A 16,739-nucleotide genomic window follows, 5' to 3' on the forward strand; every position below is an offset into this window, starting at 1 on the left:
ATCGCAGTACTGTGTGTGTTGACATCTCACATGTGAGAAGGGATGGCGGTCCTGTGCTCCTGCATGTACAGCTCAGCGGTGCATTCAGACTTCCCGTGAATGTTCTGCGCCACGGCCGTGTAGAAACCTTCTGTGTCACTGCTGACGTTGGTGATGACGAGCGAGTGGCGCCCTCCCTCACTGAGAATGTGCACATTGTCGTTCTCCTCCACTCTGGTTTCTGGAGGCGTCGGAGGAGAGACACAGACATTCTTCTGAAGAACTTTCATGTCGTTCGGACGATACCGGCGAGTCCGGGGAGTTTCCTACCAAAATGCATCCAGGTGACTTGTGGCGCCGGTGACCCGCTCACCTTGCAGTCAAAACGGGCTGTCCGACCTGCGATGACCTCAAGGATGTCCAGCTTACGAGTGAACAACGGCTCCTTGGACGGAGTGACCTTGAGACTCGCACTGGAGGTCAACTCCTCTAAAAATTAAAGAGAATGTTTTTTTTTTTTTTAATTTTCGTAGTATTATGTTATCATCGTCATGACACCAAGGTGAGCAGGTCTTGTTGTTCACCTTTAGCCGTGCTCAACTTGCAAGTGTATATCCCGCTGTCATCTTCATGAACGGAATTTAGCAACAGGCGGCACCTGGGTGACAAAATGGAGTCAAGAAGAGAAGACAGCAAAGGCTGACAAAGTAGTAGATGACCTTACCTCCGACCGTCAAAGTGCATCTTGCAGTTGAGCAACGCCGGCTGGATCAGCCTTCCGTTGGACAGCCAATCCACGTCCATGTCCGGAGGCCCCGTGACATTGCACTCAAACATGGCCGACTCACCACCGTGCACTGACGTGTCTTTGATCTCCTGAATAATTTTCAGGTCGGCCTGTGCTGCAGCTAGCAACGATGAAGAGCAAACGACTGTCAGGTCATGAAAGCAGCAGCGACGTGCAGTAAAGGTGGGGCGGGTGGGGAGTCGCCTCATGATGAAAACCAAAACAACAAGTCATGATAACATAAAATGAATATGAATATTTCTCAATGTAAATGTATTATAAATGTCATCTCCAATTATTTGTAACATTTTCTGAAGTAAAAATCACTGAATTTGCACATTTACTAGATTCATCCTGAAGGTGCTTGTCACTGCCATCCTTCCATAGAGAGGAAAAGACAGTGTTTTGTTTTCTACAGCAGAACCAGCTGGACAGCAGCAAGTCAAATGCATAAAAGATGTTTTTTCACACTGCTGAATGAATGAATGTATTGGACTGCCAAGATGGAGGATTACATATCCAAGTTGACCAGAAACCCATCATACTTTTACAACAAAGTATCAGAACTTTTCAATGTGCTTCATATATAAATACTTTTTCATTTCATAATAGATTATATAAATGGAAAGCTAAGTATTTTCCTCTTTTGTTATCCTCTTAATGAGTCAGTGCCTCACCAGCCACAAACCTCACCGCACATCAATGGAAAGCCGATTTAGGATGGCTCACCTTTGACCTCCACTCTGCACTCCTCTTGTTTTACTCCATACTGGTTGACAACCTTGCAGACGTACAGCCCCGCGTCTGACCTCTTTGCTGAGGTGATTTTCATCTCGGTGGACCCACCTTCTGTCTCCTGCATGGAGAAGCGTCCTGCTGTCTTCACTGAAACATTGTCCTTCAGCCTGTGTCATAAAAAAACACAAAGTGGTCAGGGAATGAAACCCAGCCATTGTCCTTTCCACACAACATCCTACCAGTGAACCGTAGGTTTCGGCTGCCCTGCGACGTTCACCGAGATGACAACATCCTGGCCCTCCGTCACCAATTGGTCACACGGCGCCGCCTTTTGAAGATATACAATTCATCACTGTTCAGATTTCCTGTGCATTTCTTTCAGCTCAGCGACTCTCCCACCTGGAAATAGGGGGGCTCCTTGAAGTTGACACTTTTAGTCGGAGCAGGAGCTCCTCCAACAAGTTCCATCGCCTCCTCTTTTAGGCTCATGTTCACCTTATCTGAAAGGTGGGCGGGGCTTCCAGGGCTCCTGCATGGCTCTGGAAATACATAAGATGATGAGTTAGGATCTCATTTAAATTTCAATCATGCTGCTATTTATTGGCTAATTGGGTTCATGAAAAGGCCACAGTTTGTTGATTTGACTAATTATGTCCTAATCAGCTTCAAATATGTCCAGTCACTATTATGCAAGTGCTCACCTTGGTGGAGGAAAATAACCAAAGCTGACGTGTGCAGTGCACACTGCAAATAATGAATGAATCCCTTAATCCCTGACCCAGTAACTCACTTATTCCCACAGCACTCCACAGTAGACGTCATGTCTGGACTCCTGCATCAGAATTCATTTACAGCTGGATGGTACCCTGCCTTGGTTTCACACGCTCTGTTCAAGGTTGTCTGGGCCAAAGCAGTGGGCCTTCACCTTAACTGGTTTTACACTGAGTTGGCACTGCCCAGTTATGCTTTATCTGATAGTACGTCACATTTCTGCTGGGACTCATTTACATCTATTTGATTTGAAACAACATGTGACTGACGGGTGTTTCTGATGCCGTCTGATTGCATTGCTTATTCCATCAATGGGTTTTCCCTGTGTTTGACTGCATTGTGTTGTGTATGGGTGGATAACAACCAAATGTCAATCAGATAGAGTCATTGGTCAGTACACAATGTGGCAAAATACACAATTCCAGCACCTTTGCTCAGGTGACAGTGGTTTCAAACCAAAAAGTGCTGTCTTCTATGTCCATCCAATACTGACGTAATTACAGTAAAATCCAAAATATAAGGCATCCAGAAGACGCATTCAAAGACGTGTTGTGATACGTAGTACTGTATTCTACACTGGACATTGATGAGACATTGATGAGACAATAACCACCACAGGCAGTACGGTACAGAAACTGGAAGTATAAAAAGGAACAACAAGGAATTCCTCCAATGTGAGTCTTATTGCTGTCTTATATCACTTATTTTGTGTTATTTCATATCTACTAATGTTAAATGCACTTAGAAGGTGGGAAACAGGCTTTCCATGCTCTAACTATGAAAATATTCCATTAATGAATAAGGAATCCTACTGCCACAATAAATGAGGGGTTACTGTACCTTGAAATGAATGTCAGATGTCAAATAAATGTCAAACCTAAATGTCCACAGCAAAAATAAAGGAACTGGCTTCACTGTTTCAATACTTCACTTTGGGGTACAAATGGAATAGCATGTTTGGATTGGCTATTGCCTCTCAGATTAAATTAGTCATATTGGCATTGCAGTCATACTATGTGAATTCCATCCAAGTATGACTCAGATATGACGTTGATGATACTATTTCAAATGGATGTACATATGTAGTATTGGCTTACACTAGCAATTTCAACCAGTCCTTATAGGAGCAACACAAACAAGATTGTGTCCCTTTATTCCAACTTTACAAAGTGTCTTTGCCCAACTGGATGCAACAATGAATAAGAGTACAAAAACAAAGCAGACCAGCGTATCTTTGGTTATGAAATAGAAGAATTAAAATGTAACTGAAATGCAACAACCTACCAAGAGCCAGCTCTCTGAGCTGTGTCTGCAGGGGATGAATACTCCTTGGGGTATTTAGCATGTAAACCTGCCAACTCTTACAAAGCCGCTGCTGCGCGCATCCAAGCCTGCTCCCAGTGCACAAAGCCTCCAACGTTCCCGACATTGTGACGCCCACACTGCTGCTGCCTCTTGTGCAAGTTATATTGATCTTGAAAAGTGATTAAAAATTAGAAACAAAGCTGTTGGAGGCGTGCTGCTTCCTGCGCTTTCAGATTACACTGCTTGGTGAACATCTAGTGAGATAAAAGGCTCCAAACACAAACACAAGGCAGAGTGCAATTACCCTCAAGAAGAGGGTGGCTAAAAATACTCAGACAAGGTGGACTCAGTGGCCTAATATGGCAACACAGGCTCAAGCTGCTGGTAACACTGAATTGGATTTGTGTATCAAACTAGGGCTGTTCATCATGCATGAGCAGGGCGCACAATCTAAACACACATTTGGTTTACAATCATCTCTACATTGAAGAGATCTGTCCTACACTTTCAGGGGATCTTCCTTTGAAAGCGCAAACCCGCCTTTTCAACCGGTTTTGAAGAATTCATGGGTTGCCATGGTAACTGCCACTGCAATGAGCAGGCTTCTTACTAATATCAGACAACAGAGTGCCTACGTGCGCCACAATGAGTAATTTCATGGTGTTTCTCAAACCCCTGAGTATTTGACAATGTTGCGATAGCACCAACTTTTACCAAACGCTGCACCACTTCGCCATTTTGTCACCGCGATCAACCGTCATTTTTGCCAATGAAACTTGTCCCATAGTTGCGCTCCAACATCAACCGCGTCTGGGGCATCACTTCATCGAACAGTCGACAACTAACAAGAGCTTTTCAACAGAAAAACAGACTGAACGGCTGCAAGGCGCGGATAACAGAGAAAACTGTAGACAACAATTGACTCAAAAGACTTCAGTCTTCATCTGACTGGAGATCAGCCCTACGGGATGCTCGGCCTGCCGTGCTGACAGCTGCCACGCAATATGATCCCGCATCACTTGGCCTGCAGTACACCAGTACACCAGTATTCCAGTATACCAGTACACCAGTACATCAGACTATGCTTGCCGCCCCTCGGCCTTGACCACACGGGGGGATCATTTAGAATTTCCTCACTTCTTCATCCACATCACTGAGGAGGACAGCCACTGAAAATTCCCACCACAGAAAGTTCAAGTGCTTCCTGGGCTGAAACTGGGGGAGCCGGGTTGTCGCAGATTGTGCATGTCAGCATGACCTCAGAGTCTTTCAGGGGTATCGTGGACCATGTCCATGTGTCAATCTATGTTATTAAAATGAATCCCCTCTCCATCCACACCACTCATGTGACACCATACAAAGGAGAGATTTACCTTCTGCAGAGTGACCGATCCAGCGTTTGCCACGTTTGTCTTCTTTCCTCCCACCATATTCCGTGGTTACAGTTTCATCTTCCACCAGGATGGTAGGAATGGCCTTCCTTCTCTTCAGGTGGGGGCTGATGGAAGGTGTGGGTGACGGGGTGAGCCTGGGCGGTTTGGCTGGATACTGTGACCCTGATTCCCTAACTGTGACCGGTGATGCTCTTTTTCCCGTTGGACTGAGGGATCTGTCCTTGTCCTTGCTTGGAGGAAATAGATGTTCTGCTGAGGTGGGAGTGTTGGGAGAGTTCTGTGTGCTTTCCCTGCATTCAAACACAAAAACAATGGAGTCATTTTATAGTTAGAGCCTTCTCTTTAACACCTTCATCAGTAGAGATTATTCCCTCCAAACCTGGTGCGTCTGGTCTTGGCTGTTGTCAATGGTTGCCCTGGCAACTGGGGAACTAGTGCTGTCTCCATGGCAACTCTAAAATTCCCAGTGCTTCCTTGTGATGAGTAATTTGTCATTGGGCTTGGCCCAACTTTTTCAGGAACTAGAGTTTGTGGTCTACCAGGCTCCCGGGCCTGTGTTCCTTCCAAAGCTTGCCGTGCCTCCAGCTTTTTAATCACTTGTGGAGGGATAGGCTCCAACCTGCTCGTCATCAGCGACTCTTTTTGCGGCAGCTGCTCAGTAGAATATGCCTTTTTTATTTTTCCTCTGCCGACAAGCTTTTTAATCCTCTCTAGCTCCTCCGTGAACTTATTCTGGTAACTCTCAACACGCTTTGAGTAGCTCTTGTTGTCCTCCAAAGAGGAGGCTCGTTGCTTGAAGGCTGTCCGTTTTTGGGAGGCGTCCTTGCCCTTTTCTCTGCGATCCAACCCTGAAACCGATCCAACGAGATCCGGCAGATCAACACTCAACCTTCGCTCCTCAAAAGTCCGGACCTTGTCAAAGATGTTGGGCCCAGTACGAGCCAACTTGGATGGCAGGATCTTATTAGCGTCAGATGCCTGCTGTGTCTCATCGGGATGTCTGGGTTCATCATGGTTGTGATTTGGGGCTTTGGTGGGGTGTGTGTGTGTGAGGGGAGGTGGCCAATTAGAGTGTGGGGGCTCCTGGGAGAGACTCCCATATGATTCTTCATCGTTTTGAGTCCTGGAGGGATGAGGGTTGAGGGGAAATGAGGCATGAAGTTAGATTCCTGCAGAGATGCCAGACGATTTGGAAGGAACAAAGGTCTGTCTGTGTCACTTTGTAGCCATACGCTTGAAATTTGCTAGTTTTTTCAGCTGGGACACATAACAGACAAGCAAAGATGGCATAGCAGTAACATTACATGTAAGGCTTCAAAGGAACCTGCCAACAATCTACTCTAAGTGTCGTAAAGTGAAGGAAAAAACAGCAAATTATTACTACTTGACTTTAAAAACGTCAAATACAAAAAATGTCATGCCTCAAAGGGAAGCCCATGAGTCACACGATTAGAAATTTGTGTTCATGCTAATAATAACTTGGATCAAGGCCAGCAACCCAGTCATGCCACTGCAAGCGTAAAAAGTGTTTGAGACTCCAGATAGCGTGCAGCAGGTCAACTCACAGTGCAATAAAAAATGTCAGTGCATGTGTAACATGAAAGAGTTAAGAGGAACTCACAGCAACATCAAGTCAAAGGAAAGTGTGGCGCCAAAGAAAAGTCCATGAAAGGAATACACAGTAATGTTAACGGGATGACTGGAGAATGTGGCTTGGCTTGAGCGTCTTTTTCAAATTTGGGGTTGAAGGTACTTTGGACTCTTCTATAAGGGCATGGAGAATGTTCTCCCCCGGTAGAGGCTGAACATGCTGCCGTAGTAGTCGCTGCTTACAGAAACACTTTCCTCTGACCCCTGAACGGGGCGCGCCAGGTTAGCGTGAGATGCCCGGATCAGCGGCTCAACACCCAGGTGACGGACAGGCAGGGGTCCCTCCGCGGGACCGCTGCCAAGCGCTTGCCTGGATGGATTTGTGGGGTCCATGTTTGGCCCCGGTGGACGAGAGCCCAGCGCCCGGAGCTCCCGTTCTACGATTGGATCATAAGAGCCTGGAAGCGTGGACCGGCGATCGGAAACATCAGGGTTATAGTCCATCATCTGATCCCCCTCTCCTAGATGGACAGAGAGACTCATGAGTATCAGGATCGTTTTAATGGCTTGTTTTGACGCAGGTTACCGGGATGAACGAGAATATTCACAGACGCGTATGGAAAGGTGTTTATTCCCGAATTTAGCTCAAGTCCTTCTTGCTTCCGTATGCTGTGAAGATGACCGTAGGCTTCTTGAAGGGAAACAAATGATGGATCACCTACGCCGACCTCATTGCATATTCTTCAAGTTCAAAATGTGGGTGCCAAAGACAAAGCACTAGTGAGGGAAGTGTGTTTGTGGTGGAGGTGGAGAAGGGTGTCAGTACAGTATCTATGATCTAAATTCAGACATCCTGCTGCCTGCCTGGTTGGGAGGAAAGAGTGGGAAGATTGAATAATCCACAACAGTTAGCTGGAGTCGGGGTAGCATTGGATGTTGTTTATGTTTACATAATTCGGGACTTGTAATTTTCCTCCAAATGTTTCCATTTGTCTACATTCCACAACCACCTCACACCGTCTGCAGTCAAATCATTCATCTCATTCAGAATATTCAGACTTTTCTGAATAACAGTTTTCCACATCCCCCCAAATTCCCACTTTTCCTCTAATTCTATTTTTTGGACAGCATAAATTCCCTTTGAACTTGAGAATTCTTCCAACTTCCACAATTCTTAATTAATTAACGCCACTCCATCGTCAAGGTGTTCAGCTCATTCAGGAATTAATTTTTTCACATTCTATTTTTGATTTTAGAGTCACTCAATTATATTTCTTTCTACATACATCAAAAAGGAATGAAAAAAGAATTTCCAAGATGACATTGTGACTCTATAGTGTATCAGGGTTTGTCAGCATCAGTACCTGAAAGTCTTCTCCGGGCGCCCTTTTCCTGGTGCCTCCCTGCCCCTCCTTTGGGTTCCATCTGGGGCTCTGTAGTCTCATCTTCTGTGTTCTCAGAGTCTGGAACAAACACAAGGCAGAACATGACGGGAGGGGCAAGAAGGGAAGGAGGCGGAGGAGGAAGGCTCCCCAGAGAGATTTTTATGGGTTGAAGCGGGGGCATGACAAGAAGCCATGCGGAGGAGGGGAACATATTCCATGCATCCAGTCGCCTGCTACGAACGTCCTGTTTTTAATCCCAAAAGACCACCTTAAACCCACACAGAAACAAAAAGATGGGAACATTTGGGGATTTGTGAAGGAAACCACATCCAAGTAACATGGACGAGGAAAAAGAAAAATGCCAGCCGCAGAAAAACAACAACAACAGACAAATCATGAATCAGAAGAGACAGGTTTACCGTAACTTTGCTTTCGGCAGGAGCGAAAAACTTCGCTTCCGTAGTGGCAGCAAGAGAGGGCAGACGGGAGAGCACCGTTACTATGGAAACCAGCATCCCTCTCACCCACACGACCAATCCTCTTCGTACCCATTCGAGGTTAAAAATCAGCGGTTGGCCGGACTGATATGTCTACTGGTCAGAGCGCTCGGTCACACCTCATTGAGCTGCGCCCCATCAAGCCAGATCCTGATTAGATAATTCCAGCAGGTCGGCCTAACAGTAAGAAAGCCGATGCAACATCAACAATCTGACAGTAATAACTCTGTGTGTGTGTGTGTGTGTGTGTTTTCCAGGCTGCAGATACATGCTGATGCATGGAAGTCATAGTCATAGAATTCACTCTGAAATTGACGAATTATCACACGCTGTGTCTCCAAGGGGCTGTTCACTCAAGAGGCAGAGGCATGATTGCAAAGGGATTGCATTGTGGGGGAGGACGTACACTACCAACCACTCTTGTTGTGGGCACTTAACGGCAGACACAGACGATGTGCAGCGGCATGGAGAGCCATTACCGTGGCAATTCAAAGGCTGACGTAGACAGAATAGAATACAATGAGAGAAAAGCTCGTAATGACAACACACCATGGGTGAATCTGCCAAATGTCCTTGTGGAATGGCCGCTTCTCTGCAACAAGACAGAGCACAATTAAATGTTACTCAGCAGCAACAATCATTGGTTAGCGAGGCACTCAAAAACATCTAACTGCTGCTTTATGCTTATTACTCAATCAGACTATCTGTTCAAATATTTAACTATTATTTCCTTGGTCGATTAGTCTGTGGCTTGTTGTTTTGATTAATTGAGGAGATACACCAAATCAATATGAACCAAACACAAAGAGGGAGTGGATATCGGAAGAGAGTCAAAAATGTCAATAACTGTTTTCCAACGCCAAAGCTGATGTTTGTAAATATCTTGTTTTCGATGCAACAATGGCCGCACTGTGGCCGAATGGTTAGCATCTGGAAGATCTGGGTTGGGATGTTCTGCATGTGCATGTGTGGGTTTCCAACATGCATTGAATGTGAGTGTGAATGATTGTTTGTCTCCATGTGCAAGCAGTCCAGGGTGTCAGCTGGGATAGGCTCCAGCATACTCCCCAGACCCTAGGACGATAAGCAGCATAGAAAATAGTCTGTGATCGTTATTGCTGTTTATGTTATTTACAAGCCCTGACCATCACGTCATCAAATGTCAGGTCTGTCAATCAGTACCATGGAGAGCAACACACAATGACTCAGTGTGTTGCAGTGGATGGAAAGAAGCAACCAAAAAAAAACATGTCATGAGTCATTTTGGTTCCCCCTGCACATTTTGGTGTTCTCATTGGCTGAATATTTTTGCAACTGTTGCCTGGCGGCTGGTCGTGATCACCATATCAACTGGAAGCAGCTGCATCAGAACACGCACTTTGTGGCCGCAACCACAATGCTGCCATTTTGGCGCCACAAAGAGAAAGAACAGACAACAAAACATCATCCGAGCTGCCCCGGTTGTCGCCATGGAGCATAGCCCACTGACACACTTTCATCATCTTTAGGAATGCCTTGTTATTTCCTGTGTTACAGCTGCCATATCTACAAAATATGATGACTCAGAGCAGATCTGAAATAAGAATTTCTCCTCTAGTTTTTCACCAAAAGTGTCCAAATAATCATCTCATTAGCATCCCATTATCAGGTGGCGGGTGTGGCAATACCTCCCAAAAGGTAAACACATCATCAGATAAACATCAGTATCACAAGTTTAGTTCATTTTGGCAGCAGCCTCACCTGAAATCTCTTCTTGGACCAGATTTTCTTCATCCTGCTTCCTGTCAAGGGGACAAGATTACCTGTGGCATGCGTGCGCTTGCACAAAGCCGGAGTGCCAAGGGTGTGGCATGGAAAGCGAAAAACACCAAACGGGATTCAGCTGTGTTTATGCTCGCATGCAAGGTTCAGGAGCGAGCCGGTGGGAGGCGTCTTTGTGTCTGAGAGCGTATCCGACCGCCGATGAGAGCAGCGTCCCGAAATTTCGGCGAGAGGAGGAGGGGTGCGAGCAGATGGAGCACATTAGAGGTGGGGAAATGAGGAGCGACAGCTCTGGAGGAAAATAGGAGGAGGGGGAGAGAGGAAGCAGTGGCGAGCGACCGAGGAGGGAGGAGATGTTCGGGGAGGACGGCATGACAGAATGGAAGTGGCTAAACATAAGAGAGGGGGGAGGGCCGGAGACGCATGGGTCACACATCTTCTCCAAAATGGCAGAAGCCTCTTCTGATATTTCTTCCTTTTACCCGGAGGGGTCACAGGTGCTCCACTGCAGGTTTAAAATTCTATAGGAGGAACCTCCCCAAAACAACTGAATGTTCCTTTTTTGATATGAACATTAATAGTAAAAACACTATTTGAGTTGCTGGCACCAGCATTGTAAAGACCGACCTACCAGCCTTGAGAAATGGAAGTAGGCTACAGTCGCCCCTTAATTGCCACTGTATTTACAATTTCGCAGCTTCACGCTATCGCTTTTTCAAAACCGTCTGTTTGGGGTTGAATATTGCCTATAACATATGCTAATTTAAGCAATTGTTGTGTATTTTTTTGCTTAAATGAAGCATTTTCGATGGAACAATGGCTAAAATATAAGAAGAAGGCATTCTGAAGATGCATTCAAAGACACTGTGATGAAAAGTAGTACTTTACAACGGTCCCTAGGTGTAACTTACTGTCATGTTTGGTGAGACACACAAGCACCAGACTTGATAACTGGAACAGGAGGCTTTTACTGAATCATTGACATAATGATTCCAACCCCCAACGTCACTTCCTGTCCGTCCCCCCCAAAGCTCCCCTAGCACCGGAACACATTTACAGCAACACACCTGAGTTGCATTTATGCCTTAAATTGCTAATTTGAAATTATTATATCTATTGTATTGGATAATATATGTGTAAAGGTCTAGAGGGCTCTAATAATGTCAAAACTGTATTTAGACGGTTGTTCACAGGTTTTCTATGCTCTAACTACAAAATATTTGATTTATAAATAAGGATCCTATTTGGCGGAAACTCACTTATCACCAACTAACCGTGGTAAATGAGGGATTAAAGTACAAATTATTATTATTATTATTATTATTTCCTTTATTTGGGCAAATATATGAATCATTACAGTGCATATCTTACATCAATCAAAATATAACTTTCCATTATTTACATTTGTATTCAACTATCTGATCCCAAGCCCAAACGGAGTAGGCTGAAGCAAAAGCTTATAAATGCCTACCCCTTTTATAAATGCCTACCCCTTTTAATTTTAACTTATTACAATTATTATTTTAATTATAATTTTATTATTATTATTTTATTTTAATTGATTTAATTTTAACATTTTTTTGTAAAATTCATACATACAGTGGTATATATATCATCATGCCCCCTCCAACGTCATGCCATCCTTCCCTTTGACCTTCATTGTACTGTTCCCTTTCATCTACCTTCATTCCCCACCTTGCCTTCATCTTTCCATTCCTCGTACAAATTTCCCTCAACCTTCTTCCTCCTTCATCTTCCATACTTTCCATTCCGCATATCTGCTCCCTGACTCATTCCCTTCATACTCCGTAAACCAGAAATCCAATTTACCACCATCTCCCCCTCCCCCGTCCCCATCCCCATTTCTTCTCACATGCTGAGACTTCCTTCGAACCCATCTGTGCTTTCCACACATTCTCTTCCTTCGTTAAAAGAGCCTAAAATAAGCCGTAAGCACATAGGCTCCTCTGCAATGGGCTTGCCAATGGAAACAAGCGAGGCATGTCGCTGTTTACGGCCACGTAAGAAACACATTCATGCATGAGATTTACTCTGCTCATGAATCAGGAGTCACTCAAGCAATGAGAAAAGTGGTCATTTCGCCGCTATTCATTACCCCCAACGTGACACATCCTTTGGAAAGCTCTTATTCTAGATTAAGTCCATGGGGAGAACAGAGGCATTGGAGGAGCAGCTCAACTTCTTCAGTCATCTCCCGCCTCGCTCTCCTCCTCCATCCATCAGCGGTGAGAGGCGGTGGAGCGCAGCAATCAATACAAATGCTTTAGCATGATACACGATACACCCCCTAGAAACAGCTCAAACGCCCCTGAATCAATACACCCATCATCACACGACTTGCAAGACTACCATCCAATCAGAAGGCTGCAATGATGGCAGCTTGGACATTTTTTGGCCTAAAAGCCACAAACTGTACGGCCACTTCGAATCCGAGATGCAAAAGAGCCAGCAGAAAAAGTCCTCACAGGGGAAATGTGCTGTTTAATTAGTCGAAAACAATGAGAAGGCCGGAAGGGCGATCAATTGCATGACGGATGCAGTTTTCCTTGATGGAAGACTTCCTGGCACTCCGCTTCATCAGCAGTGCATCCCTGACACACATCAGCTGCTGTGACGTCCCAAGCCAAGCGCCAGCATCACCATCCAAATCTTCCCCTCCAGCAGCACAAAGAAGATACGGTTTGTGGTCAAGCATCAAACAACAACAATCTTGAACGTTTCAAGAAGGACCCACAGAAATTGCTGTACACAGCGCTATGCTTAGGAGGGTGGCTCATCCAAAAATAATGGAGGTCTTGCTTGACCGTAGGGTAGTAATGCCACACTGATTGACACTGAAAATTGCACTAAGCAGAATGCCGACAAAGACATGAATATAGAAATGTTGCAAACGTAGAATCCATGAATTACAAAGAAGATACTGGTGGTCTTGGGTTATCTAATGACTTCTGTTCCTAGGCTGTAATGTATGATTGTACATTGTACACAGATACAAAACTACATGAAATGGTAATGAGGATAACCAAGGATAACATCTTCTCCTACAGATCTCGTTGTCCAGGCACAAAGAGGTGATGATGCAACTCTACAATAGAAGAGCGCATGGGGAACCCTGGCATGCACTGTTACCAAAAATTAATTAATTAGTTAATTTACCATGAAATGTCGTAAGCCGACCTTTACCGTAAACATCAAGGTTTCATCCACCACCATGAGTACTTTAAAGTAAAGCAAAAATGCCAGGCAAAGAAGAACATGTGTAAAATGCTATGAAGGCCATCTTGTGCAAAAGATTATTTTTATCAGTGACCTGATTTAGTTTTCCCAATGACAGAGTGTAGACTCATCAGCAGCAGCAACTCAATTCGTGTCACGTGGCGAGCCACCCGATCCTAACATCTAATCCCGACCAAATGCCAGCTGACACGTAGAAGGGAACGCCGCCCAAAGATGTTGCCTCAGCTGCCTGGTCAGAAGAAGGACTCTAATTAATGACTCTGTAATCCACTTGAATGTAACATGTAGAGAATGTGAAGCAGCAAGCAGGCTGGATAGCAAACCTTGGTCGGAAAAATATCATAGAAAATGCCAATACTGATTGATACTCTTTCGACATAATTGGGCAGTTCCACTTGGACAACTTTGACCAAAAAGAAGAACAAAACCCAAGTTCAACTCACCTCGATGCTTCCTGCGCTTCGACCCACTGGCGTCCCCTCTCACACTCTTCAACGCCTTACGAGCGTCCAACAGTTCTCGCCTCAGCATGGCTTCCCCTCCAGACACAAACTCAACGGCTCCTCCTGAAGTCCACTAGAACTTCCAGTCTGAGCCCACAGCAACCACAACACTCCCTTGTCTCTCCTCAACCCATGACCCGTTCTCCTCGGACACCTGTCCAAACTTTGACTCCAGCTTTTTGCCGTTGCACCGGACTTTCCCTCTGCACACACCTCCACCCTCAACACGAGAACCAGCCCCCTCCTGCTGCAGGACGAGATTTACACACACCGCAGCCTCTGCCGTCCTCTGCTGGATCACTCGTCTGACCCAGGGTGGTTGGGGTTCTGAAACTCATGTGGCTCGAGCTGGCCCAGGTCAAGTATTTAGTTATTACACTACTGGGGGTTTGATGACGTAACCTTTTTGCCATCACCATCTACGCCTCTATGTTGACATCCATACTGTTGTTGTATTTTTGGACAGTGTGCAACAGTAATGTTAAATGTGTGGTTCTGTAATCTGGATGAAGGAGCTGACACAATCATTTCTTAAAGTCACTCGCGCTTCACAACAGGTCATTAAGGCATTGTAGTGTTGTTGGATTTCAGGATCCATACACTCTATGTACGGATCCTCCAATAAAAAATCAAATCAAATCATGCAAAATATGAAACTCTGGACTAATACAATCAGTGCAAGTATAAAGTGGTCTGAAAGAGCACGGATCTGTTGCTTCTCATTTTGCTGTCGGTACCCTAACTGTGTGTGACTCAGAGTGAGTCTTCCTGAGGTGTGGTATTAGATTAGAAGTATGTCTAGAAGATACCTTACTCCTCCCTGGCAGTGCTTTACAGTCTCTGTAAATGATATATTCCTGTCCTGAGCTGAGCTAGAAAGCTTTGACATTAGAACAACAGATATGACTGATATGAGTGGCTATCCAGCTGATATCAGCCGATAATACAGGACATCCTTTGTCTTTAATGCTGTGATTCTCAACTGGGGGATCTTTGTTGGAGCAAAAAGAAAAATCATGCAAAGATTGTAATATACATAGACTCCAGCTTACCTGTGACACTAGTGAGGACAAGCAATATAGAAAATGGATAGATGGATGGGAAAATAATGTAATTATCTGATGTCCATGAATGCACCTTGCCTTCTTGTCTGTGCTGTTCGCTTGAAACAACACTGCAAGACTGCGTGCCATGTTTATGGGCGCCATGTTTATGAGCGACTTTGGAAAGTCCAATGAGAAATTTGACAAATTTTAGCAAAGAAACATCAAGAATTTGTGTCGCCGCTTTTCATTAGGGGGTGATATGGGTTCCTCAGCCAAGCCAGTTGAGAACCACTGCTTTGTATGTATGAAGACCGTGGTGACAAACCTTCTCTTGTTGTGATTTGGTACAAATGGGACAGAGGGTGGGGCTACATCAGGCAGTCAGGCAAAGGACATCACGTATGACGCCAGAATGTGCAACATCACACGCTTGTTTGATATCCAAATGCCAAATGTGACACAGTCGCAACCGAGGAGAGTCTCCTTATAGAAAAAGGCACTAAAATGTACGCCACACACACATGGGGTCACACACAAATACACATATCCGCCAGCCCAGCCCCCACAATCTCCATCTTGCTTTCATCACGATGACTGTGATTGAGTGTGACAGCACCGCATTTTGACCGTGGTGCTGCTATAATTATCCCTGATGTCTGCTTGTGCAATCGGAGACGCAGCCACACATCAGAGCTCCAAGCGCCCCCCAGGCCAGCGCGGCACATACCGTGCCACAAATAACTGCAGGGGGGGAGGGGTGTTACAGGAGGTCATAGATACCCAGGGAACCAAGATCTAAGACGTTGATGCGACAGGTTTGAGGTTGAATAATAATTAACTCTGGTTTGTTTTGCTGCATCTAACGGCCCAGGTCACATGACAATTACATCAACCAAGACCTCCACATGGAGTCGCTTTAATACCATTCACACCGTGTGAGCTGGCTGCACAGGAAAAGGATCCGATTTATCTCTCACCTGCTAATTTTGGAGGTGCAACTGGGCCACAGACACACTGGGACGAAAGAAATATCAATAGAGTTCATATTCCATGGCTTGATTGTTAACATACACAACCTGAAAGAGAGTCAAGTCAAGAGATAATTACCTTCTCCAAGGTCCATGATAGCAAGGATGGCGCTGCAGCTCGCCTTCCCCAGCTCATTGGCGGCCACACAGGTGTACAAGCCAGCATCCCGCGTACGGCAGTCGCGTATCCACAGCCCTCCTGAGTCTTGGGCTTCCGAGGGAGGCAGGATTGTGTCATTGTGGTACCAGGTGAGAGACGGTCTGGGAAAACCCGCCACTGAAACCCTCAGGCGGATGTCACAGCCTGTTCCCACTGCTGCCTTGCGGAGTTTCCGGATGAAAACTGGCGCCTTGGGCTCCTGCGTTAGACACCCCTGGTCTGGGACAACCTGATCTTTGGAGACTTTGGCCCTCTTGAGGGGGATGTTTAGATTGGGACTGGATGCTGTATCTTCTGCCATCTTGGATTCCATTCCTACTCTTCAAAAGGCTGAACGTTATATGTAGACGGCAGTCGTTGGAGGCCTCATTGACCTGGCAGGAAACTGAAACACAGACAATATGACCTTACTACAAGGTTATCTGAAATATTATTTGATCCCCCGCTGAGGTTTACTCACTTACAAACACTTGAACATTGCTTGAAAAAAGTATTTGATAACAAGCATAAACATCACTTAGTACTTGATGGAGAAAC

The 16,739-nt window shown here is 45.3% G+C and overlaps 1 protein-coding gene across 13 annotated transcripts in view; it reads right to left on the bottom strand.

Annotated features, from left to right (window-relative positions):
• Positions 1 to 16,587, bottom strand: part of spega (striated muscle enriched protein kinase a) — a 31,656-nt gene extending 15,069 nt beyond the window's left edge. Inside the window, exons 1-14 of one of the 13 annotated variants that reach the window (XM_058052022.1) lie at positions 10,187 to 10,572; positions 8,996 to 9,038; positions 8,498 to 8,623; positions 8,375 to 8,398; positions 7,929 to 8,027; positions 6,935 to 7,085; positions 4,954 to 5,264; positions 1,904 to 2,043; positions 1,744 to 1,832; positions 1,496 to 1,671; positions 704 to 887; positions 564 to 637; positions 310 to 468; positions 31 to 220 (exon numbers count right to left, since the gene is read on the bottom strand). In XM_058052022.1, the coding sequence (XP_057908005.1) occupies positions 31 to 220; positions 310 to 468; positions 564 to 637; positions 704 to 887; positions 1,496 to 1,671; positions 1,744 to 1,832; positions 1,904 to 2,043; positions 4,954 to 5,264; positions 6,935 to 7,085; positions 7,929 to 8,027; positions 8,375 to 8,398; positions 8,498 to 8,501 (1,601 nt within the window). In that variant the 5' untranslated portion in view covers positions 8,502 to 8,623; positions 8,996 to 9,038; positions 10,187 to 10,572. Of the gene's footprint in view, positions 1 to 30; positions 221 to 309; positions 469 to 563; positions 638 to 703; positions 888 to 1,495; positions 1,672 to 1,743; positions 1,833 to 1,903; positions 2,044 to 4,953; positions 5,265 to 5,353; positions 6,098 to 6,934; positions 7,086 to 7,928; positions 8,028 to 8,368; positions 8,624 to 8,995; positions 9,039 to 10,186; positions 10,574 to 13,908; positions 14,106 to 16,121 lie in introns of those variants that run through there. The other 12 variants (XM_058052021.1, XM_058052025.1, XM_058052016.1 and 9 more) reach the window with 12 other exon arrangements.
• Between the last annotated feature and the right edge of the window lie 152 nt (positions 16,588 to 16,739).

This window comes from Doryrhamphus excisus, chromosome 16 (assembly GCF_030265055.1).
Source record: "Doryrhamphus excisus isolate RoL2022-K1 chromosome 16, RoL_Dexc_1.0, whole genome shotgun sequence".
In the NCBI taxonomy this organism is placed as follows: Eukaryota; Metazoa; Chordata; class Actinopteri; order Syngnathiformes; family Syngnathidae; genus Doryrhamphus; species Doryrhamphus excisus.